Source organism: Malus domestica, chromosome 05 (genome assembly GCF_042453785.1).
Source record: "Malus domestica chromosome 05, GDT2T_hap1".
NCBI lineage: Eukaryota > Viridiplantae > Streptophyta > Magnoliopsida > Rosales > Rosaceae > Malus > Malus domestica.
The window spans coordinates 11,602,722-11,626,850 of record NC_091665.1 but is presented as its reverse complement, the minus strand read 5'-3'; the positions used below and the strand labels follow the sequence as shown (position 1 = coordinate 11,626,850).

General features: G+C 37.3%; 1 protein-coding gene across 1 annotated transcript; it reads right to left on the bottom strand.

Annotated features, from left to right (window-relative positions):
* Positions 1-13,229: 13,229 nt before the first annotated feature.
* Positions 13,230-19,684, bottom strand: LOC114824784 (uncharacterized). The gene is made up of 11 exons (XM_029102028.2): positions 19,091-19,684; positions 18,732-18,779; positions 18,437-18,592; positions 18,280-18,326; positions 17,700-17,856; positions 17,485-17,546; positions 16,668-16,866; positions 15,663-15,752; positions 14,951-15,093; positions 14,710-14,836; positions 13,230-14,492 (listed from the first exon to the last, which is right to left on the bottom strand). The coding sequence occupies exons 1-11, from the start codon at positions 19,562-19,564 to the stop codon at positions 13,413-13,415; spliced, it is 2,583 nt and encodes an 860-aa protein (XP_028957861.1). The 5' UTR covers positions 19,565-19,684; the 3' UTR covers positions 13,230-13,412.
* Between the last annotated feature and the right edge of the window lie 4,445 nt (positions 19,685-24,129).

The window sequence follows — 24,129 nt, the reverse complement described above, 5'->3', positions numbered from 1 at the left end:
TGGAGTGGCAAACTTGTAAATAAGTCCAAAACTCACTCCATCTGTAAATGGCCGGCCTTAGGGTATTATTGGGCTAATTGGGCCTTTGTGAATCATTATTCATTAAGTTGTCATACAACTTAAGTCAATGGGCTTGACGTTCGAAGCCCATTGGGCCTTAAGGTCCAAAACTATCCCGAGGTCTTTAACGAACTTATTCGTTTGATTAATTAACATATTAATTAATCCTTGCCATAAATAATTAAACCATTTAATTATTCTTACTCATCTCCATTGTTTCTTCAATCTCCACCTTACACGGTGTACGATCCATTAGGTTCCTTTTAGCGAGGCAGTGGACGATTAAAAACCATTTCAAATCGATTGTGAATTAAAACTTACTTTCAATTCTCCCTTTAGTGATTATACACGTTTAGGGCTTCCACAAACCATGAGTGACACCTAGCAGCATATCATGGTTACCCAAGCTAATCAGAAGAGGTGGAGAACCTATTCAGTTTAGGATTACAAATGCAATACGGTCTTTCTCTAATACAATACTCTTGACCACATTGTTTGGTTTGTTAGTTTATTCATGTCTACTATCCAATGTGATTCGTGTGCTTATATGGTTACCTTGAATGTGATTTGGAACGACTTCCTAAATCTCATTCATACTCTGGCCAGAGATTCTTAATCATATCATAGAGTATTCTCCCCCAAACGGTTTGAAGGTTAGAGATCCCTTGTTGCGCATTCACTTGCCTCCATGGCTAAGTGGCTTAACCCCGACGATGCCGTGGACACCCGCGGATGGGGTGACTTTGACATAATCAAAGATCAAGGACCTAACTACAAGACAACTATGATGCCTCAGGTCAAATGACTACTTTGCATTATCCCAACCATAAGTTCTCATGTGACATGAGTATGAGAACTCTTCGTTGATCGTGTTCAGTGAACTCATTCTCTATTGAGCACCTACGTACTTGTCTTGATGTCACACACACCAATGACTCGAGACTAGTCATTCTCCCTGAGAGAAGACACAGCACGTACTGATCTTAATGGACTGTCAATGCCCAATTGGCAATCCTATGATCAGGAACGTTTAGGATGTGTCTACGAAAGAATGGTCTCATGAATCTAACTTCTTTAGATCGCATTCTCCCAATCACATATTCCTTGGACTTATCGTTTAAGCGTATAACATTTATATGAGACGGCTCAAACAATAATCTTTGCCCTTGATATTAAACTAGATTAGTTTAACATGTGAAATGTCCGTAAAGTATCATCATATGAATGGTTTTAGGGAACATTTCCAACAATCTCCCACTTGCACTAGAGCCAATCAGCTTGGTCATCAGTGATGATACCTCTTCTGTAGTCATTTCATAAATGGCTGAGTAGTAGGCCTAGACAATGGATCTCTTTATGTTATCCATAGAAGCAACCTTGAGAATAACGACGTCACCATTATACATGATTCTTAATCATGTGGTTCAGTCTCTCATTTGAGTTCGGATCTTGATGAGACCTTGATTCCTTGGCTTGAGCTATAGTCCCATTAGTGTCGTAGTGTCGGTACACTAGAGACACTTTCTGGTTGGAACCGAATAGAGAGTTCATGAATGAACTTTCCCATCCAAACAACATTGTTTGTAAGCTTCTATATGGCAATATATTTGCATTCATAATGGAACACACTAAAGTCATTACTTTTAATGTTTCCATCCAAATATCTCTTTAGTCATAATAAAGAGATATCTGATTATCTCTTCATTCATAATGAAGAAACATCCAATGATGGATTAGATTCATAATCTAATACATTTACGCTTCCTTTACGTTACTCTAATTCTTCCTCATTCTTTGAGGAATTTATCCTTTAGTATTTCTTAAATACTTAAGGATTCACTGGACAGTTGCCGTGGTTCTGATCCTGGGCTTGCACTGATATCGAGTTGTACCTATCTAGGTACAACTCATATCAATGTTTTCATACAATATGAAATTCATAAATCACCTTTCTGCGTATGCATAAAGGATTCTATTTACGCATTATTTCTTTGGGAGTTAAAGGGCACGTTCCCTTTAAGAAGGGCAACTTGCTAGTCTCACTAGAGTCGTCCTTCTAATTGAAGTTTATCATCATATGAGAAACTTCCTAGCATCTATTGTCTATTATTAGGGATTGATATAATCAAATTATATCTTGAAATCTATCATTATAGATTTACTTCCCATGTTTATAGACTATGTCTCCCATATACATTCTATCGTTATAGAATGTTTAGAGTCATAACTTTAATGAAGAAGTATTCTTTTTCATTTCCAAAATTAATATATCATATATGTGTATATATATATATATATATATATATATATATATATATATATATATATTCTAATTTAGGAACGTGGTTAACTCCCACTAATCTTTTGTAAACCTAGTAAACAAAAGATTCATTTACATCTTTATGAGAAATCAAACGATTTGATCTTTTCTCTCATAAGACGCTTATAGCTCCCACTCAAATGCTACTTTACCATTTCCTTGAGTATATATCCTATATACACTCAATGTAGTCATAAGGATTTATCATTCTTATTTCTTTCGAATTAAGAGTTGCAACTCTATGACATAGTCATAAAGTTCAAACCATTCAACCGAGACGGTTTATAAATCCTTCTCGACTACCTAGGAGCTTGTGGTGAAGGAACTAGGTTGTTATATTTGTTGATCACTATCTTGTTTCTCAAAGAACCCATTCTTTGAGTTCTATCTCTCGTTCATTTGCGCTATCTTAGGCAAATCCTAGTGTAGGATTACAATGAACTACCCAACAAACAACATTTGTTAGTTGGTTTATAGAAGTGATATCCAAATGTTAATTTAAGGATACCCACAAGATAATTTTTAAACAAATATTGCTTATTAGCACACAACCCCAAATCTTAACATGATTAAGATTTGTCTTTCTTTCCAACTACATCCTATGGAGTCATGAAAAATTTTGGAAGATCTTCTAATTGACAATCATATTGTCTTAGAAGTATATATCCTATATATGGGTAATTGATAATATCCAACGAACTAAATCTTATTCAAGTTCGTTCTTCTCCTAATGGAGAAATCCATTATCTTATGATGCTTCTTTCCTTGATATCTTTCAAGGAAACTGTTCTAAAGTGTTACCTTTCCTTGGATCAAATCTGAGGAGGCAAATACTTTAGACATCTTACTCATCAACTTACATTTCTTGAATTCTTTGAAACCTTTTGCAAAGTATTCGGACTTGTGTTTATTCAAAATAAACTATAGTCCAACCGAGAGTGATCTTCGGTGAATGTCAAACAACATGAGTAGTATTATGTTGTGGACAAGTGCCACTAACATCTAAGTGAATTAATATCAACAACTTTGTGATTCTTTCTTCTTTCCAAAAGAATAAAGATTCGAACATTTCGCCTCTATACAATTTTAACAAGAAGGTATTGGATCCAGATCTAACGATCCAAAGCATCCATCTATGACCAACTCGTATTTTCTGTTTTTGAGGTATCACAACTCAGTTGGGATTAGTCACTACCTTGCAACCTTTTGGGTTTTAAGCATCATTATATTCTAAACAGTTAACACTACCATATCATCTCTACTATAGAGACAATCAATTAGATTACTATAATCTAATCATTGACTAATAAAGAACAATGTTTTGTCAAACAAAACATTCATCCATCTCTACTATAGTGACGGAATTAAGTTCCTTAAAATTGGAATGTAAAGACAATCTTTGGTTTTTCCAATTTCTTTGGTAGTTCATATCAGGAAGTAAGTACTATCTGCTTTCGCAGAGATCTTTATTTTATTCACGTTCCGAATGTGAAGCACCTTTTTCTTCTCTCATATATCTTCTACTTCTTATTAGTCACACTTTTACAACGATTGTAAAACATAGTTACTAATACGGAATCAAGCATTCAAGTAGAAGAACCAACTGTTTTGAACTATTCAAGAACAATTTACAACACCTTCGAAAAGTGTGTTCTTGACACTTGCAAGACATTTCTTGCATATACCCCTTCCAATGTCCATCCTTTCATAAAGAAAGTTTGTTCCCTTGGAGTTTATTTCGCTTTCTTCATTTGACTTCTCCTTTGACTACAATAGTCATGGTCCCTAAACTCCCACTATCTCTCTTGAAACTTATTTCAATTGTGTTATACACATCAAACGATTTGGAGAGTGTGTGGTTATTGTTCACTATATAGTTTACAATAAACTTAGTGAACCATTTGGATAGGGACACAAAGGTGAAGTCCTTGCCTAGTTTCCGTTTCTAGAAGTGGTTTAACACTTCAACACTCAATGATTCAAAATCATCATAAGTCCATGTCGATGGACTATATTTTTGTCAACCAACCATTATGTTCTAAACATAATTACAAACTTTCAAGAGTTGTTCAAGGCAACTCTCATTTCTTCATACAACAATTTGTAAGTGAAGAATCATGGCACATAAAGTGTCCATGCCTTTGTGCTTTCTTCTTAAGTTCCTTGTTCATGTAACAAAGAAACAAGCACTAATGTTTGCGTTAGTTAAGGGTTGTTCAAAGCAACTCTTATTTCTTCATACAACGATTTGTAATTGAAGAATTATGACTTTAAAAGTGTTGTCCTCTTTATGATAGACTTTTTCTAACATATTCTTCTAATGATACATTATCAATAGGAAGATTGTGAGGATGAGACTACTTAGGTACATATACAATCCATTTAAGACAATCTTTGGGATTGTGGTACCAAGTCCGGAAACTAAAGCATTCGGCTTTTCTTTGTCAAGTTTTGGATAGCGTTTGCAAATATATTGGTAAACAAATACATAACGAATATAAATTGATTGATTTTAAGCCATTTGATTCGGGTCTTTAAATCAAATAGCACCACCCACTATTTTTGGCAAATTCCATATCCCTCATTGGAATTCAAGAGTTTTGGAGGAAACTCTTAGTAGGGTATGGGAGACTCACTACTACCAAGCCCACCTCACAATGATATGATATTGGCTAGCATTAATAATAATGAGAGAGTACGCTTACTCATTTGCATCTCTTGCAAGTACCCATCTTATTTGGCCTCTAGAGAATGTAACCTCACAATGATATGATATTGGCTCCATTGCACTTAGTTAAGTCATTCCCACCATGCAAGTTCAGGTAGGGGTTCAAGAACAATCTCACAATGATATGATATTGATCATTCTCGTTGCCTACCTTTCACAACATCAAGTATGCATATAGACTCCTCTTGAGTGTAAGCACGCACTTTGTACTCCCCCATGATAGGGTGAAGCCGGTGTACGAGTCACAAACGATCGGAGCCTACCACGGTGGAAGGCCACGAAAGAGTGTTCAAAGCACTCTCATGCTTCTCAACTTAATAATGGTTTGGTTGAGGGTTTTTAGGTCTCATCACATATAAATATTCATTTTAATCTTTATTAAAACAATTTTGGTCCTATTACAACTATTGGTCCATTTGATTGAATTTAGTTGTATATAATACTCCCACTATGCTTATAAAACGGTTTTTAAAGCAAGAGTATATGATACTACTAACATAAACTTTGCATTCATTTGATGGACTATATAGTTGCCTTAGGGCCTTAGGATGACTATGAACCTTTGTTTAGATTCAACACGAGCCTAGTGTTGAATCTCGGTCTAGGGATGGTGATTGATTTTAGTTACGCGTTTAATCACATTAAGGCGTGTTGTCTTAGGGGCGTTGGACCCTCTACTCCATTTTCATGCATATCAAATAATACAAGAAAGGAGTACTTCAAAGTAAAGATGAGCTTATGCTCTTTACAACATTTGAATAAAACAAATTACTTTAAAGTAAAGAAGAGCTTATGCTCTTTTACAACATTTGATCATATCAAATTACAACCAAAATCTAATCTACACATTCCCATGGTTCAAACAAATTTGAAACGGCCTTTCACATAGCTCAATTATCGTAGGTTTAGGTTCATAATCACCCTTTAATTAATTAACGCTTTAACTAATTAAACTTGAATGCAACATTTTCATATGGTTTTTGTATCTATAGAATTGATTTAAATGGAGCTAAATGAAATGAAAATCCAATTCTCATTTAAAGAGACAAAACCATTTTGTTCTCAACCTAATTTGGGCCAAAATGCAATAACCTCAACTTTTTGGGCTATGTTGCAAAACTTAAACTTTTGAGCTCATTTTGTAAAAACACAAAAGTCCACTACTTCATGTAATTACAACTAGAACCCAAAAATTCAACAAATTGAAAAACATCATTAAAGGAACAAAACAATTTGTCCTTTAATGATTTTGGGCCTTTACGTAAATACGTAAACTTTTGGGTCAAAGTGCAAATACACAAAAGTATCAAAACTTTATGTAATTGTATAAAAGCCCCAAAAGTACCCTATTTTAATAGGGTGGCCGGTTTTAGAGAGAAGGGAGTGATGTGTGTGTTGATTTGTAGTTTTAGACATAAAGTCATGCAAGTGGTGCATGACATAAATGTCATGCAAGTGGTGTGTGTGAAAGGGAATTAATCCTTACACACCCACCAATATTTCTTACACCTTTCTAAATAAATATCTAATACATTTAAACATATGAAAAACATAAAACATAAACTTTATGAAATAAATCAAAACTTTGAATCAAAACACCAAACCTTTTGTTCTTGGCAAAAAATGTCAAGAACAATGAAGAACACTCATGAAAAACTCAAAAAATTTCCATGAACATTTTTCACCCAAAAACATCCCAAAACCATTCAAACTTAAGGGAAATAACATATAACCAAACTAGGGTACATAGGGGTTCCAAAAGTTACTTCAAAACACTTTTAACAAGTCAAACAAGAACCCAAAAATCCACCCTTTGGATTTGGCCGAAAATTCCCAAAAACATGGCACCAAATTTTAGCTCCAATATTCATGCTCATATGAACTACATCTACAACATTTGCGATGGCAAATTTTCTAACAAAATTTACATTCAAAGAAGCAAGAATAAAGCTTGTAACATATTACAACATTTGAATCAAAGACTATGAACTACAAAACCCAAAAGGATTCACCAACTACTAGACCTAGGCTCTGATACCACTTGAAGGAAATTTTGTGAAAAACATGTTCATTTGAGCAACATCTATATAGCATGCATTTAACAATTAAAGGCGGAATCATGCTTGCATGCACTCAAAAACAAAAGATCAACCATGAAATTCAAAGCCTAGTAGATTGGTGAACCAAGACTCAACTCAAATCAAAGTGAGTTGAGAAATTTATACCTTTGTAGATTCCTCTTTGCATAAGCAAAGGCTAATCACCCAAGGAGAGGGCCTTCATTCCTTGCTTCTTAGATCCATGGATTTGAATGGAAGAATATGTTTCTCCAAGTTCTCAAAATAGAGAACCTCTAAGTCTCCACACCAAGGTAAGATGTGAAGAAGAGATGAGTGACCTTGGAGGAGAAAGATTACTAGCTAATCCCTCCAAGGGGGCCGGCCTCTTAGAGAGAAAAGAGAGAGATATGTTCTCTCAAATTCTCTAAAAGAAACCCTAAATGAATTTTGGCTATAAAGTCATATTTATACCTTAATTCATTGGAGTGGCAAACTTGTAAATAAGTCCAAAACTCACTCCATCTCTAAATGGCCGGCCTTAGGGTATTATTGGGCTAATTGGGCCTTTGTGAATCATTATTCATTAAGTTGTCATACAACTTAAGTCAATGGGCTTAACGTTCGAAGCCCATTGGGCCTTAAGGTCCAAAACTATCCCGAGGTCTTTAACGAACTTATTCGTTTGATTAATTAACATATTAATTAATCCTTGCCATAAATAATTAAACCATTTAATTATTCTTACTCATCTCCATTGTTTCTTCAATCTCCACCTTACACGGTGTACGATCCATTAGGTTCCTTTTAGCGAGGCAGTGGACGATTAAAAACCATTTCAAATCGATTGTGAATTGAAACTTACTTTCAATTCTCCCTTTAGTGATTATACACGTTTAGGGCTTCCACAAACCATGAGTGACACCTAGCAGCATATCATGGTTACCCAAGCTAATCAGAAGAGGTGGAGAACCTATTCAGTTTAGGATTACAAATGCAATACGGTCTTTCTCTAATACAATACTCTTGACCACATTGTTTGGTTTGATAGTTTATTCATGTCTACTATCCAATGTAATTCGTGTGCTTATATGATTACCTTGAATGTGATTTGGAACGACTTCCTAAATCTCATTCATACTCTGGCCAGAGATTCTTAATCATATCATAGAGTATTCTCCCCCAAACGGTTTGAAGGTTAGAGATCCCTTGTTGCGCATTCACTTGCCTCCATGGCTAAGTGGCTTAACCCCGACGATGCCGTGGACACCCGTGGATGGGGTGACTTTGACATAATCAAAGATCAAGGACCTAACCACAAGACAACTATGATGCCTCAGGTCAAATGACTACTTTGCATTATCCCAACCATAAGTTCTCATGTGACATGAGTATGAGAACTCTTCGTTGATCGTGTTCAGTGAACTCATTCTCTATTGAGCACCTACGTACTTGTCTTGATGTCACACACACCAATGACTCGAGACTAGTCACTCTCCCTGAGAGAAGACACAACACGTACTGATCTTAACGGACTGTCAATGCCCAATTGGCAATCCTATGATCAGGAACGTTTAGGATGTGTCTACGAAAGAATGGTCTCATGAATCTAACTTCTTTAGATCACATTCTCCCAATCACATATTCCTTGGACTTATCGTTTAAGCGTATAACATTTATATAAGACGGCTCAAACAATAATCTTTGCCCTTGATATTAAACTAGATTAGTTTAACATGTGAAATGTCCGTAAAGTATCATCATATGATTGGTTTTAGGGCACATTTCCAACATAAGTAAATTGAATTGACAACTTATGAATCACAACTGAAAGTAATCAAATCATATTGCAAGCATGAACATAGTTTCGAATTCCCCCCTAGCTAAGGGGCGTTTAGTTTCTCATACTTACAAAGCAAAGATAAACAAATTTAGACATTGAAAACAAAAGGAAGAAAACATCTAAATGCTCCAACGATCCAAGTTGGACAGCAAGCACATCCAAGCACTTTCCTTTCCTTCCTTTGCTACGGTACAAGGTGTTGGTGAGTGTTTGAAGGTTTGTTTGTATGGAGGAATGGATGTGAGGATGAATGGAAGTGTTTGGATGAAGGTTGTATCGAAATGGGGATGAATTCTCTCGCAAAAACTGAATGTAATGGTTGCCACACACACTTCCTTTTATAGAGGAAGTGCATGGCATGGAGGGATGGATGGTGGTGTTAGCAATGATTCAAAGGTGAAAGTAAAGTAATGATGCAAAGCATGGGGGGTGAAATCGAGTGGTGTTGCAACTATGAATGCAAGTGGGGAACATGAATGATTGTGCACATGGTAGATAAAGGAAAGGGAGGTGGAATGGTACAGAAATGAGTCATAGGTGCAGGTAGATTCACGATGCATGGCATGGGCAAGGAAAGTGGAGGAGTGGTGCATCAATGAGTGCATGTAGTGGAGGTGAAAGTTAATGAAATCTGATGGGTGAAGGGGACAAGGGATATGCACCACTTGAGTGCAATGATTAAATGTAATGGTGCATGAAAACAGAAATAATGAAGGGGACAAGGGTGAGTGTTGTGATAATGAGTGAATGTAGTGGTGTATTTTCTGCCCATGCCATGCCTTTCCTTTGCCCATTTGCACACACATGTTCCTCATCATTTCAACCACAAAACAAACACATTTTCTGCCCTCCAACCTGTCCATGTGTGCTTTTCTCTTTGCCCATGTGTGTGTGTTTCCTTTGCCCATTTTCACACACATATGCTGAATTATAATCTTCCCAAAACGTCCATCCTCATGTCTCTAAGTGCATGCAATCCATTTCAGCCCAAAATTGCTCCAAAATGCACCAAAATGCACTTTTCTTGCCAACTTTGTTATTAGGACCTACAAACATACAAAAATGATTTAAAACACTCTTATAAGCAATAACTAACTAAGTAAGTGCAAGAAAACATGTTAACTAAGTCGCATAAATATGCTCCTACCAGGTGGAGTCGAGAAAATTTGGACTCCATCATGATGTCTTGCATCATATTACACAACATGATTGTCGAGGATGAGCGAGATAGGTATATTGATGGAGTCTGATGATGACCGAAAGGATCCAAATGGGTCAAGAAGGGCTCGTGCAAAAATATATGATGGGCCTAATTTGCCTTTCAATCCAAGTACTGGTAGTATCTCTTTAAATGAGTACATGAGGCGCTATAGGATGATAAGTTCACGTGCCACAAACAAGTAGCTACAACAGGATCTTGTTGCACATCTTTGGGCCAAAAAAAGCATGGAGTAGACGTTTAAGTTTTATGTTGTTAAATATTTTTAAAAATATTGTTTAAGTTTCATGTTGTTAAATGTTTTTTTTTATGTTGTATAATTTTTATGTTGTTTAATGTTATTTAATCTTGTTTAATATTGTTTAATGTTGTTTCATGCTACTTAATGTTATTTAATAGCTTAGGAAGTTATAGGAAAAAAAATGGATTTAAAAAAAATTGTAAAAAAAAATAACGGCTAGCTGATGTCAGCTAGCTAGCCATTGCAATTTGAATTCTAGCCCAGCCCGAGGCTGGTTAGCCGGCTCCTTTGGGCCGTCTGGTTAGCCCTAAGGTGCTTTTTCGTCCAGTGGGGCCCACGAGCCATTTGGCTTGGCCTTCGATTGGAGGTGGTTTTCAAGCTATTTTTGGCCCTTTAGCCCTCTGGACCTTTCGGTTGGAGATGGCCTAAGGACCTCTTGGAGAAGGGTAATCTAGCTTCCACTTCGGCAGGGTCTTCGTGTTACGCGGGTATGTGGGGGAAATTGTGGGTTGAGAATGTTCCCCCCAAAGTCAAGATTGGGGTGTGGAGGATCTACAAGGACATCATCCCCACCAAAGCAGATATGGTTCGTAAACAAGGCACTGACTCGTCTTGTACCTTGTGCTCTGGCCTATCGGAATCTGCACTGCACATTTTACGTGACTGTTGCTTCGCCTCATGCACATAGTTAGCATCATGTATTAGGAACCCCCTTCAGGGAATAATATTAACTCTATTGAGGATTGGGTTCTCTTCTTGGCTTCTCACCTTTCTCAATCGCATTTCGAGATTTGCCTTATGATCTTTTGGGCAATCTGGTGTGCTCGTAATGACCAATTGTGGAAGGGTGGGTCGAAACGCCAAGACATCGTCACCTTGAGGGCAATAAGCTGGTGGTTAAATTTCCAGAAAGCTCAGTCCCATCCCTCTATCTCTAGACCTCTCATCCCTTCTATGTCGTGGAAAAAACCCCATCCAGGTTATGTAAATATTAATGTGGATAGGGCGTGGAAAGAAAGTGAAAAATGTGGTGGCGTCGGGTTGGGATGAGTTAGGCATGTGTGTTGCAGCTTGCTCAAATGCATTTTCGTTCGTTGTTTCACCTCTTCACACCAAAGCCCCTTGCGGCTCGTGAAGGCCTCCTTTTGGCGACGCAGAAGGGATTACAAAATATCATTCTTGAATGCAACTCTCTCCAGATCGTTTCAGCTTTACAGCGATCCGTCATTGATTTGTCTGACATTGGGCACATCATTGAGGACTTGAAGGTTCTCTTACTAGGGGTCACTAAAGCTTCTTCTTCCCATGTGCGTCACCAAGCCAACAAAGCTGCTCACTGCCTTGCTCATTTTGCCCTGTCCTCCTCAAGTGACTACACTTGGTTCGAGGAACCACCGGATATTATTATTGATGTATTGTTGGCGGACAATAGTTCTTTGATGTAGCAGGAGTTTCCTCCCACTTCTTTGTAACTGCTACTGTTTGCTGCACACTTATTCAACGAAATACCATATCGTTGCTTTCAAAAAAAAAAAATACTTCTCAAGTAGGGTATGAGCATACTTTTTATGATGAATAAAGATGCTTTACCCCAATGCCAAGAAAATGATGTCATAGGCCTAGGTCGGTCATCTCATACCTTTTCATCATTTCTTCCTTGAATTCTGCAATCATTGCTTCATCATTTCCAGTGTGTAGACTACATCATCCACATAGATTGACTAAACTCCTAAAAATGAGTACCCAAAAAGATTAAAAGCTTATTGAGTCATTTTGTACACAATTTTATTTTTAGAGGGTTTTGGAATTTGTTGGGTCAAAAGATCATGAGCAAAATAATTTCTCATTTTGACAAATGAACACATCCATACAAATAAGTACTCAAAAAGTTAAAAGCTTATATAGTGTCATTCTCTCAGGAAGTACCAAAGAACGACCGTTTTCGCTACCTAAGATCTATCTTGCAAAAGAACGAAGAGTTGGATGGAGACCTCAACCATAGAATACAAGTTAGATGGATGAAGTGGAAGAGTGCATCCGGTGTGTTGTGTGACCGTCGTATACCACTGAAGCTCAACGAAATTTTATAGGATGGCAATAAGGCCGGCAATGCTTTAAACATAATGTTGGGCAGTGAAGCATCAACAAGTACATAAAATGGGTGTAACAAAGATGAGAATGCTTCATTGAATGTGTGGGCAAACAAGAAATGATAAGATTAGGAATGAGGATATCCGAGATAGAGTAGGAGTAGTCGAAATTAAAGGAAAGAAAAGAGAAAATCGGTTATGGTGGTTTGGATAAGTGAAATGAAGGCCAACTAACACTCTAGTTAGAAGATGTGATTATAGAACAGAGGTTCAGGGCCGAAGGGGTAGAGGAATACCTAGAAGGACTTTGAAAGAGACTTTAAGAAAAGACTAGTACTTGGATCTAATGGAAGAAGTGACACAAAATCAAACGTAATGACGTTCTAAGATTCATATAGCTAGCGTCACTTAGTGAGAAAAACCCTTGTTGTTGAGTGTTTTTGCGTTTATGGGGTCAAAACTGAAAACTAAAAGATCATGATTATCAAACAAGCCCTAAAGTTCCCAAGTTCAAGCCGAGACAAAAGTGAAATTGTTCAGACTGTAGGGACACCAGAACTTCAATTTCTATTCTTTTTTTGGTCAATCCAAAACTTCAATTTCACCATGGTGACTAACGAACCAACTGTTTTTGCATAAACTACAGAGACCCAAGTAAAACCCCTCATAACTTTACAAAAAACTGTTTCGTTCCATAAGGATTAAGGTTTTAACAACGATGGCTACAACAAATGAACTATAACTTATTCCAACAAACAAAAATTGAGATAGCAGAAGAAAAACAAAATTGATCATGCAAACTAACGAACACCCTATCGCACGGAAGCTCAGTCGTGCTTGCTTGCCCATATTTCTCACTTCCTACCCTTCCTGCCTGTTGGCTTTCCTGAAGCCTTTCCTTTCCCCAGCCCCTTGCCTCTGTCACCCTTTCCGGCACCCTTGCCTCCTCTCTCACCCTTGGCAGCAGTTTTTCCTTTCTTTGAATTGCCTTTTCCGGGCCTTTTACCTGGTCCACTACCCCTTGCATCCTTTTTCATCCTTCGATCCACACGTACTTTACCCTTGCCAACCCTGACTTGAACTCCTTTCTTTGCAACCACATACTCCTTTTGAGGCCTTTTGGGCGCAGCCTTCTTGTACATTTGTTCAATTTGCTTCCTCTTTGAACGATCAGAGATGTCTGGCTGGTCAGATATTGTGTTTGCCTTCTTCCGAACCTTCTCAAGCTTCCTAAAGGCAACTCGCTTCTTTCGAGCTTTTGCCTCTGCCACCTTCTTTGCAGGCCGGGCATCAATTTCTTTGAATTGTGCTTTCATGGCATTAATCTCTTCTTTGGTCACTGGTTTAATTGGTTGACGGTGCCTCTTCTCCTCATCTAAAAACCATCTGGGCAAGCCGTCATCATCAAACATGTACCTGTTACAGGCATCATCAAGCATCTGTTCCCTTGGCTTTTTCCTCAGCATTTTCTTTGCACACGCCAGTATCTCGGCTTTTTTATCTATATCCATACCCTCGGATTCATCTGATGACAAGTCATCACTTGAATCTGTACCCGGAGCAGGGACAATCTGAAAATCATCATCTGCCTTTGAAGCTTGAAGTTTATGGTGATTTTCAGTCTTATTCTTGGCATTGTGAATTGCATTATTTTCCTTACCATTCTGAATTGCAGTCTTTTCATTGGCCTTTTCCAGCACGGGAAATTTCTCCTGCCTTTCAACCAGCATTTCATCTTCACTACCAGAGTTCTCCAAATCCCCCTGCTCTACAGCTTCAGCAAAGATATCCTGACTAAACCAGTTATTCGTAATTTCCTCTTGAGTAGGTCCATCCCCCTCGTCAAGTGCTTCCAATAGAGGATTCGATTCTTGGATACCCTGGCCTTTGTCTGAATCATAATCAGACTGAACAATATCACTGCCATCCACCTCCTGCGTGGCCAAATAAATAAATAAATATCAGCACAAGCACTATTCTGTTGTAGATGTAAATACTTTCGTCATCTATGCACTCATGCCTACCAAAAAAAAGTTCTGCAGAAAGATATTGAGATTTTAAGTAACACTACTCCCAAACAGATCCACAGCATGAGACCATATCGAGTGTGAATTTTTTTTTGCAACACCACGCATAATGAAAACTTCATACCTTCAAAAGTTGAGTGTCTTCAAAATGTGCTTGTTTTAAACGTTTCCGCTGCTTTGCACTTCCCTCCTTTTTGGACGTGTACTGTTCATAAGCCTTGTCGAAAAGATCTTCCATTTGTGCATCATATCTAACATCATAAATAGTAATACATGATTTAATACACAGATAATAGAATTATTTGTTTATATAATGCTCTATTATCTGTTTATCTAATGCTAATATAAGGTAAAAGAAGAATAACCTTCTGCGTTCATCTTCAGTGTCCATATCACTGGATGATGCTTCTTGGGTTTTCTCATGGGTTTCCTCATTTTCACCGTCTCCAAGGTCACCATTCTCACCATCATATTCAGTGGAATCAACGGCTACCAGATCATTCTTACCCTGAAGGACAAGAATACAGTCAAGATATGAATTCATATTTATACATGAAGTTGGTGGAGTCAGAACCTACTCGCTTCAGCAAGAAAAATTAAGGAACATAAAAGCGAACGGAAGATTTTGATCTTTGAGGAGAAAAAAAAATGGAATCCTTTTAAATGTCAACGGACATAGGGAGAAAGAAAAGCCAACTAACAGTAAGTTAGTAGCATACAAATCCTGCCAGAAACACAGAAACATCTACTGTAAAATTATAACAGACAAAATATGGTAATTTCCAAATTATAGAGTACAGTAAAACCCTTTTATATATTTAAATAATAACTTCATACCATTCTGTTTTGGAACAAATAAATAAATCAAGTATACTAAGCTCGCGATGGCTCATGAAAAGAAAAAAGTTGAGAAATAGAAGCCTTCATACTGTACCAAGGACTTGAAACTATAATCTAACTTCCCAAAGAAGGCCCATAAAAAATGAACTCTCGAGAATCGAAAAAAAGCTCCTCAATCAGAAATCTCATTCCCAAGAGAAAATCAACGTGCAAAGGTATTGTGAAATGAAAACATACCTTAATGGAAGCGAGGGAAAACAACTCATTGTCAGTATAACCATCTTGCAGTGCATCTATTTGCATCCCTGTTGCTTTCCGTACCTTGTCCTGCAATATATAGATTTAATCAAAAGGAACAAAGTGCCATATGTTGATATCCAAAATAAACAAATAAACAATAGTTCTTATCCTGGAAGATTACAACTTTAAATCTAACTCTACATGGATAAATTGTTGAACGAAAGAAAAGGGAAAAGGAGAAGGCAAAATAAACAATAGTTCTTATCCTGGAAGATTACAACTTTAAATCTAACTCTACATGGACAAATTGTTGAGCCAAAAAAATGGGAAAGGAGGAGGCGAACTATTTTTGTACATAAAAAGTGACCAACAACATGAAGGTGCCGCCAGCAAGCAAGAAGCTGTCAAACTTTCAGCTTCACACTTGATTGAAAAGGTTAAACTATCTTTTACACTATATCATCACTTGACCTAAGGACCAATCCAACAAGCAACGTTGTAAAGACTGTATGGTCAAACAGGGGAAAGCCCAGCAATCCTATTTTGGCACCAAATCCAGCTAAAAGGCGCATGCAAACATAAAATAAAGGTGGCGATTCCAGGGCCATCGCACTGCTTAATGGAATTAATACCTGTTAGAAAGTCTAACTTTACATTATCAGACTTCATTTAATTAAGGAAACTTTAACGAAAAGCTTCCGGTACTGTTTACTTTAACGAAAAACCACATTTTTAGAGTAAAAAGTCAATCCTGATACTATTCACTTTACCCTTTATTTTGTCCTTTTTGTTAAAACTCAAAGTTTTCAAGCCATTTTCATTAGTTTTCCTTTTCCTAAATTATCATCGTCTCTCCAAACTATGGTGTATATTCCTCAAGAACATTTAACCATTTACCAGTTTCACGTCTGAACAATAACAGCGGGAAGTCATGCTTTTTTTTTTTTTTTTTGTGAGAAGAGTAGTCGTGCATAAATATAAAGGGAACAAATAGCTACAAACTTGAGCTCGTCTTTTTGCTAGAAGCTTCTTTGTTCGTTTCTTCTTGCGCTCCATAGCATACGTCAGCTCCTCCATTTCATTGAGTATTTTGTCTTCATCATCATCCTTATCCTCCTTATTCTCCTCCTTTTCAACATCTGTAGTAGAAGCGACAATCTTATGGGACGGAGATAAGGCCTTTTTTATCTGCATCCGCCACCTAAATGACAATACAATCATAACAACTTAGTATGAATGAAGAAACAAGAAAACTAGACTGCAATGTACTGCATGTCTAGTAGATGCATTGCAAATTAACTACTCTGCAATCTGAATTGTCCATCACTAGAAATAATTTCTCAACTTATTTAAATTATTCCAACAATCCAAGTGATGTAAAACAATAGTGGGAGTACTCCCATGTTTCTTCAGCAGAAAGTTAAACAACCCATCCACTGGAAGGTAAGACCAAATAACAAGAGGTAGTTAATTGATGACATGAACAATAACCCGAGCCAAGTTGAATAATAATTAACCTACCAAGACTCATTCAGAGCTCAAACTGGTTGGGGATCAGCCAAAACCCCAACCGAACTAATAACAATCATAGATGATATGTCTCAAAGAATGCAGAGATACCTTCCCTCAACAACTGTAATGATAATGAGTTAAAGAAAAATGCTGTTACAGCAGAGAGACGTGAATTATAGATTAAAAAGAAAGAAGGCGGCAGCGGGGTTGGGTTTTTTTTGTTTTGGGGGGGGGGGGGGAATCTAATAAGGTCTAGCCACAAAATGCAATTGCAATTTATAGAAAAAAGAAACACAGCATTTCTTACTTCAAAAGGTACTTGAAATCTTGCTTCCCCAAAACACGCAGATCATCACAGAGAGTTTTAACCTGTCAAACCATAATAGTTAAAGTGGTTGGAACACTACAAGAGTTCCAAAGTATTAAAGGGGCAAATAAAACACATTTTTTCAACCTAGTAGGGAAAAGTAAAATCTATATCAAGAGAACACAACATGCAAAGAAAAAACAGGAAATGACTACCTCTTCTGTTGTTAAAGCATGATCCTTGAGGAGTAAAGATGCCTCATCGTCAAAGCTTAGGGATGTAGTAGAACCAAGGATATTGAGAGGAACATCAGACCAAATGAAAGCAGCAGCAGAAGTCACTTTTCTCAAAATTGTGTCTCCGTCTTCATACCTAAATATAGAACCCAATCAGGCAACAACACTTGTGAGATATCAATCAGAGGAACACAAAAATAAAGAGAACCAGGTAGAGAGCAATCATAAGAACTCAAAAAATTTGAACAAACAAGGTCAATGGTGGATAGAGCAAAATCATTGACCCATCAATAAAATTAAAATAAATGAAATTGGGCTTTTATAAAATTAATCAGCAAAACAGAAAGTAATAAAACAGATTTTAAGAAAATTACTTATGGGAAATACTAGGGTTCAGCCGTCACCGTTAACAATCCTATGCAATTTTACCAGTTACTTATGAATTTCCACACACATGCTTTGAAAAACCACATACAATGATCCTGTTTGGAAATTAGAACGCTTCAGCTCATACAATAGTGAGCAGGTAAAGATATAGAGAAAAAAAATGAACTTTTACCCATCACGGTGTCTTTTTTGCTTTGTTCCTCTTAGTACATCTACCACCTATATGAAGGAGTTGTAAAGAGAATAAATATATTAAAACTAATTTTTTAAAAGGCAAGAATTTTGTACTTATATAAAGCAGGTATTCTACTGAATCTACTATGAGTTACCTTCTTCTGAGGTTCTACAGACTTAAATAGATGCTTCACGTCAAGTAGGCGTGGATCAATCTTTGCAGGAGCCTTGTACTTAAAACCCAAAAGATATGTCTCAGCAGATGAGCTACGACTAGCGGCTGGTTTATCCTGTTCAACCTTCTCAAATAGCTGCAGATTATATACCAGGATCAGACAGGTATATCAAAATCCAGAGTGTCGGAATAAATATGTTTTACAACCTATATACGAGGATCAAATAGGCATATCAATGTAGAGAATTACAATAAATAAAGAACTGGAAATTCACCTCCTTCATACAATAGTAGACAGCATTATAATCCTGCGACCTGAAGATCTGCAACAAAACAATAATAAGCGCTCACATTCTAAAACAAAACCAAAACAACTTACATAAACAAAATTCGTATATGTTTAAAGACGTCCACAATTCAATTCTTGAAATATTAACTCCAAGCGCTGCCCCGTTCAGGAATGCAGTAATGAATCAAACAAATAGAACTCAAAATTTAACAACTCATAGTTTAAACTTTTCATTTGAAGTAACCAAGCAAGCAAACCAACTCCCAACCCACTTCTCACAAAATACAAAAATTCCAACACAAACCCACAAAAACCCGATTGCCAATATGTAAATTCAACACATACCTTAGTAATAAATGTTCCTTTGGGAGCCAAAAGCTGAGTAGCCAACTTCACCGCATCAACGACCAAAGCGTTCTGAGCCGTCGCCTCCGAAGACCACGCGCCACCCACATTAGGCGACCCATCATGAAGCACCAAATCGAAAGCCGAACACCCATTCTCCTTTATCAGCTTTCTGAGCCTGGCCGTGCACTCGGGCTTGGTGATGTCCTGCTGGATGGAGAAGGCGCCGCGGACCGGGGCGATGGGGACTAGGTCGACGCCGACCACGAGGCTGCCGACGGGCACGCGCTGCACAGCGACTTGCATCCAACCGCCGGGGGCGGCGCAGAGGTCGAGGACGGCGTGAGCAGAGTGGAGGAATTGGTGCTTGGTGTCGAGCTGGGCAAGCTTCCATGAAGCTCGGGAGCGGTAGCCATGCTCTTTGGCTAGTTTGTAGTACTTGTCCAAACGGTGCTTGCCCTTCACCTTCCCCATGGCTGGCTTCTCAAGAGTTCCAAGACGCAGAGGCAGAGAGGTGGTGGAAATTGGATTAGGATTTTGCTAGGGCTTTATACACCTTGCCAAATTAAAACTCAAAACGCAGCGTCGGTTGGGTCTATATGACTTTTTATTGTTTTCCCACAAAACAAACTTCATTAACTGGTTTTTGCATTCTAAAAATCTTATTTTGTACTCTTTTTTAGTATATTTTTAGTGTTTTTTTTTTTAAATATAAAAAAATTTAAAGTGTAAAATAAGATTTCTGAAGTGCAAATAACAAATTTTTAAAGATAAAAAGGAAATTACAAATGTAATAACTGGGCTTAAGTCCAAACAAAACACAGAATCCTTAATAAAATAAAAGAGTAAAAAATCTCAAGCAATAGGATAGCTACAACCCAAAATAAAATGGAAAGTCCACACAAACTTAAGTTCAAAAACAGCAAAGACAAACAACAATAGAAAAACCCTTAACTGATGTCCCAGGTACAAATTCGCAGCTGTAGCCACCACCGCCTCATCCTCGAGGGAAGTAAAATATATAATATGTGCTTGCTACTCTTGTCAAATTAATGGTCATTAATGGTTCTCGTGATAATAAAAAAGTAATTCAAAAATAGTTCTCATGCTAAAAATAATTAAGATTTAAACCTTCGTGGTTTAAGCCGTTAGCAAATTTAGTTCAAAAGTGATTTTTTTTCGTTAAATGCAGGGGTAAAAATGTCATTTTCTTTTTTTTTGTCTCTCTGCTCCTACAACTCCTAGGCCCAAGCATTCCCATTCGTGAACTCAGAACCACATCGCCATTCATACCTAGATCACCAGTTCACATCATCCTATCTGTTGGAAAAATTGGGTCTAATTGCTATAATAAATCACATAGAAAATCAAGAAATAAATCATCAAATTATATATCACAATAATGCATGCACATGAGTAACCAATGTTAAATGAACATGATATAATGGATTAGAAAAACCTAGAAAATACAATCGAGGCAAGTGTTGAACACTTTGTCTTTAAGACAAGTTTATGCTCCACTACGGTGCTCATGGTTGATCAGCGCATGTCTCTCAAGATACAACGATCACGTCATTGTAATAGTATCACTTCAAATCACAAGGTTCCATGAACCACGATTGTGTTGATAACTCTCTCATATGGACTCAATGAGACTCTCTAATATTTAGTGCACTCTATGTATGATTATGTAAACAAATGAAAAGTTATTATGTAATTATAGGGGGCTTCTCTTTTTATCGAATGTGGGATACCTCTTTGGAAAACATATGATTATTCATAAAGAGTCAAAAGTTGCAACTCTTCATTTGAGTAGACACATTTTTCTATCAAAAGGCTCTACTTCTAATTTCCATTCAATTAATAAATTTAATATAATAATATTATTATTATTAAATTTTCCAACACCACCTAGGGGTGGGTTTGGTTCCCATTGGTTCAGTTTTTTGCCACAACCGAAACCAAACTGAATTTTTTGTTCGGTTCGGTTCGGTTTAAAAAAATTTAGTTTTGTTCAGTTTGGTTTGGTCCGGTTTCAGTTCAATTTCGGTTTTTTTTTCGACTATGACAATTCAGCCTGCATGTTTCTTGGTATAATGTTGAAAGTGTGCTACAGATTTTCTACAACTTGGATAATTCAATTTATAGCTTTTGGTAATCAGACACAAATGAACCTGACATACATTTGTTAATGCAAATGTTCAAAACTCTCACAATTCTCAACACAGTTCACAGAAGAAAATTCGCATGGATCGACGATTTAAGCAAAAATGTGCAATGACAATGATTAATAATACATATAAGCATTTGTATATGATTTCATAATTAATATATATTAAATAATTAATAATATATATTGGTTTGGTTTGGTTCAGTTCGATTTTCGGACCATCAAAATCGAAACTGAGCCAACCAATTTCGATTCAGTTCGATTTTCTTAGTTCGGTGCTTTTTTTTTGTTAACTTTTTTTCGAGTTTTGTTCGATTTTTTTTCAATTTTCGGTTTTTTGCGCCCATCCCTAATCCTACCCTCATTCCAGGACTACCCAACTGAACATTTGGTCTTGTAGGTAGCTACAAAGTGTTGTAAGTCATAGGTTGATGCTTGGGAAATATTTGTTGTTGCTGCTGTGGCATCTATTGATATTGCTGCTGATGTTGATTTGATCTAACCACATTATCATTCAATGGCGAATTCGAACCTTGATTTGGAACCCGATGATTATTGTTCTTACAAACTCGATTCCCCATCCCATCAACACCGCGATTCGGTTGTTGAAACTCGAATCCCAAACTGCCATAATTTTCAAAACAAGACAAATCACCAAAGAAAACCAGCATCATTAGAGCAGTTTCACCGGACACAAAATTGCCCAGCACCTTGTCCAAAAATCAGCCCAACACCCTGTCAATCTGCTCCAGCCCGCAAAACAGCCTAGCACCCAGCCCAAGCTAGGCAACAGACCAGCCCATTTCGGACAGACACAGAGGCCGGCCTATTTGGCTGGTGTGTGCAGCACACTCGGACAGACCCAGAGACAAGGGTGCAGGTGGCAGGCCCGCTTGTCAGCCCACTTGTGTTCACCCGGATTAGAGCTACGTGACCCTCTTCAGTGCCGTTGGAAACTAGACCGTTGGATTTCCAACAGTAAAAACAAATTGAATTTGACTTTTAAAATGGACGTCTGATCACAGATCAACGATCCACTTTTTTTCACAAAAAATAAAAATAAAAATAATAAAAAAAAGCCCAACAGTCAAAATTATGACCGTTGGCCACGTGGCAAGGCCTTGGCTCTTGGATTTGAATATTTTTCAAATCCGACGGTCCAAATTAATTAACTATATTAAAATTTAAATTATGAAAAAATACAGAAAATTTATTAAAAAATACAGAATTTTTTTTTAAAATATAGAAAATTTAAAAAAAAGTTATTTTTTTTTTCTATAAATACCTAACCCTCATCTTCCACCTTACACCACATTTCAATATTTTCTACACTTTCTACCAAAGCTTTCATATACTTTTTGTGTGAAAAAAAAATACCAAAAAGCTCATCCTTAATTTTTTTTTCCATATAAACTATACATCCCTACATCCATCTTCATCGTTTTCAAATCTCGAGTTTTTTTTTACAATGTCTTCTTAAAGGAGAGTGCATAAACAATTTGTGGAGCAATAGAAAAGATTGTTGGCACAACAAGAAGAATTGATCAATCTAGAGGAAGGTGGAGGTGGAGATAAGGTTTTCGCAATGGAGGAGGACTCAGATGATGACCATAGAAGGTAGAAGGCCTCACATTCCCGCCGTGTCATGGAAGTTGTAGGTCAGATAGCCAAACCCAGATGTGTTGCAAACTTCGATAGGAAAAGGGAAAGACGAGGTAAAGATCTCTTGGAAGATTATTTTATTCCCAACAGCGTATTCCCTAATCATGTTTTTAGACGTCGTTTTATAATGCAACGAAGTTTGTTCAACAAAATCATGAGTGCTATTTGCAACCATGATCCATATTTTGTGCAAAAAAAAGATGCTTTTCGTGTTCTAGGTCTTCTTCCAGAGCAAAAAATTATGGCTGCCTTACAAATGCTTGCATATGGAGCATATGCAGATCAAGTGGATGAGATCGTGAGGATAGGAAAAACAACTATTCTGGAGTCTCTGATGCGGTTTTGCTCTGCAATTGAAGCCCTTTACACCAATGAGTACCTCCGAACACCCACGCCAAGGGACATGCGAAGGCTTCTAAGGAAGGGTGAGATGCGAGGCTTCCCTGGCATGATTGGAAGCATCGACTGCATACATTGGACTTGGAAAAATTGTCCAAGTGCGTGGCAATGAGCTTATGGCAACAGAAAATGAGCCAAGAGTATCATTTTGGAAGCGGTGGCTTCATTTGATACATGGATTTAGCATGCTTTTTTTGGTGTTCCAAGAGCTCAGAATGACCTAAATGTCCTTGCTCAATCTCCAGTGTTCGACGATCTACTGCAAGGAAAATCACCCAAATGCACATATCGGGTTAATGGCACTAAATACGACGGATCATACTACCTTGCAGACGGTGTTTACCCAAGGTGGGCTACGTTTGTCAAAACAGTGCCACATCCACAGACTGAAAAAGAAAAACACTTTGCAAAATGTCGAGAGGGGTGTAAGAATTGTTGGAAATATGCCCTGAAAGTCAATCTTTGGAAGAAATCTTTCAGGACAAATGAATCGATGTATGGATGATTCTTATACATCAAATGGCAAAGATACTAATTAGGACTATCTCAATAAACGATATATGTCCTGAATAGTGAATCCATGGACAATGGATCGATTGAAGAAGTAATCTAATGATGTTAGACTACAGAGACATTCTTCACATAACCATTATGTCCAAAAGGTTCTTGGTCATTGGATTGTCGGAGGGATACTGACAATGCTTAGACCAGTACATGCTGTGTCCGCTTCAATTGGAAGGATGGAAAGTCTCAACCCATTCGTGTTGTGACACTAAGACAAGTATGTAGGTGCTCATTAAGGGAATGA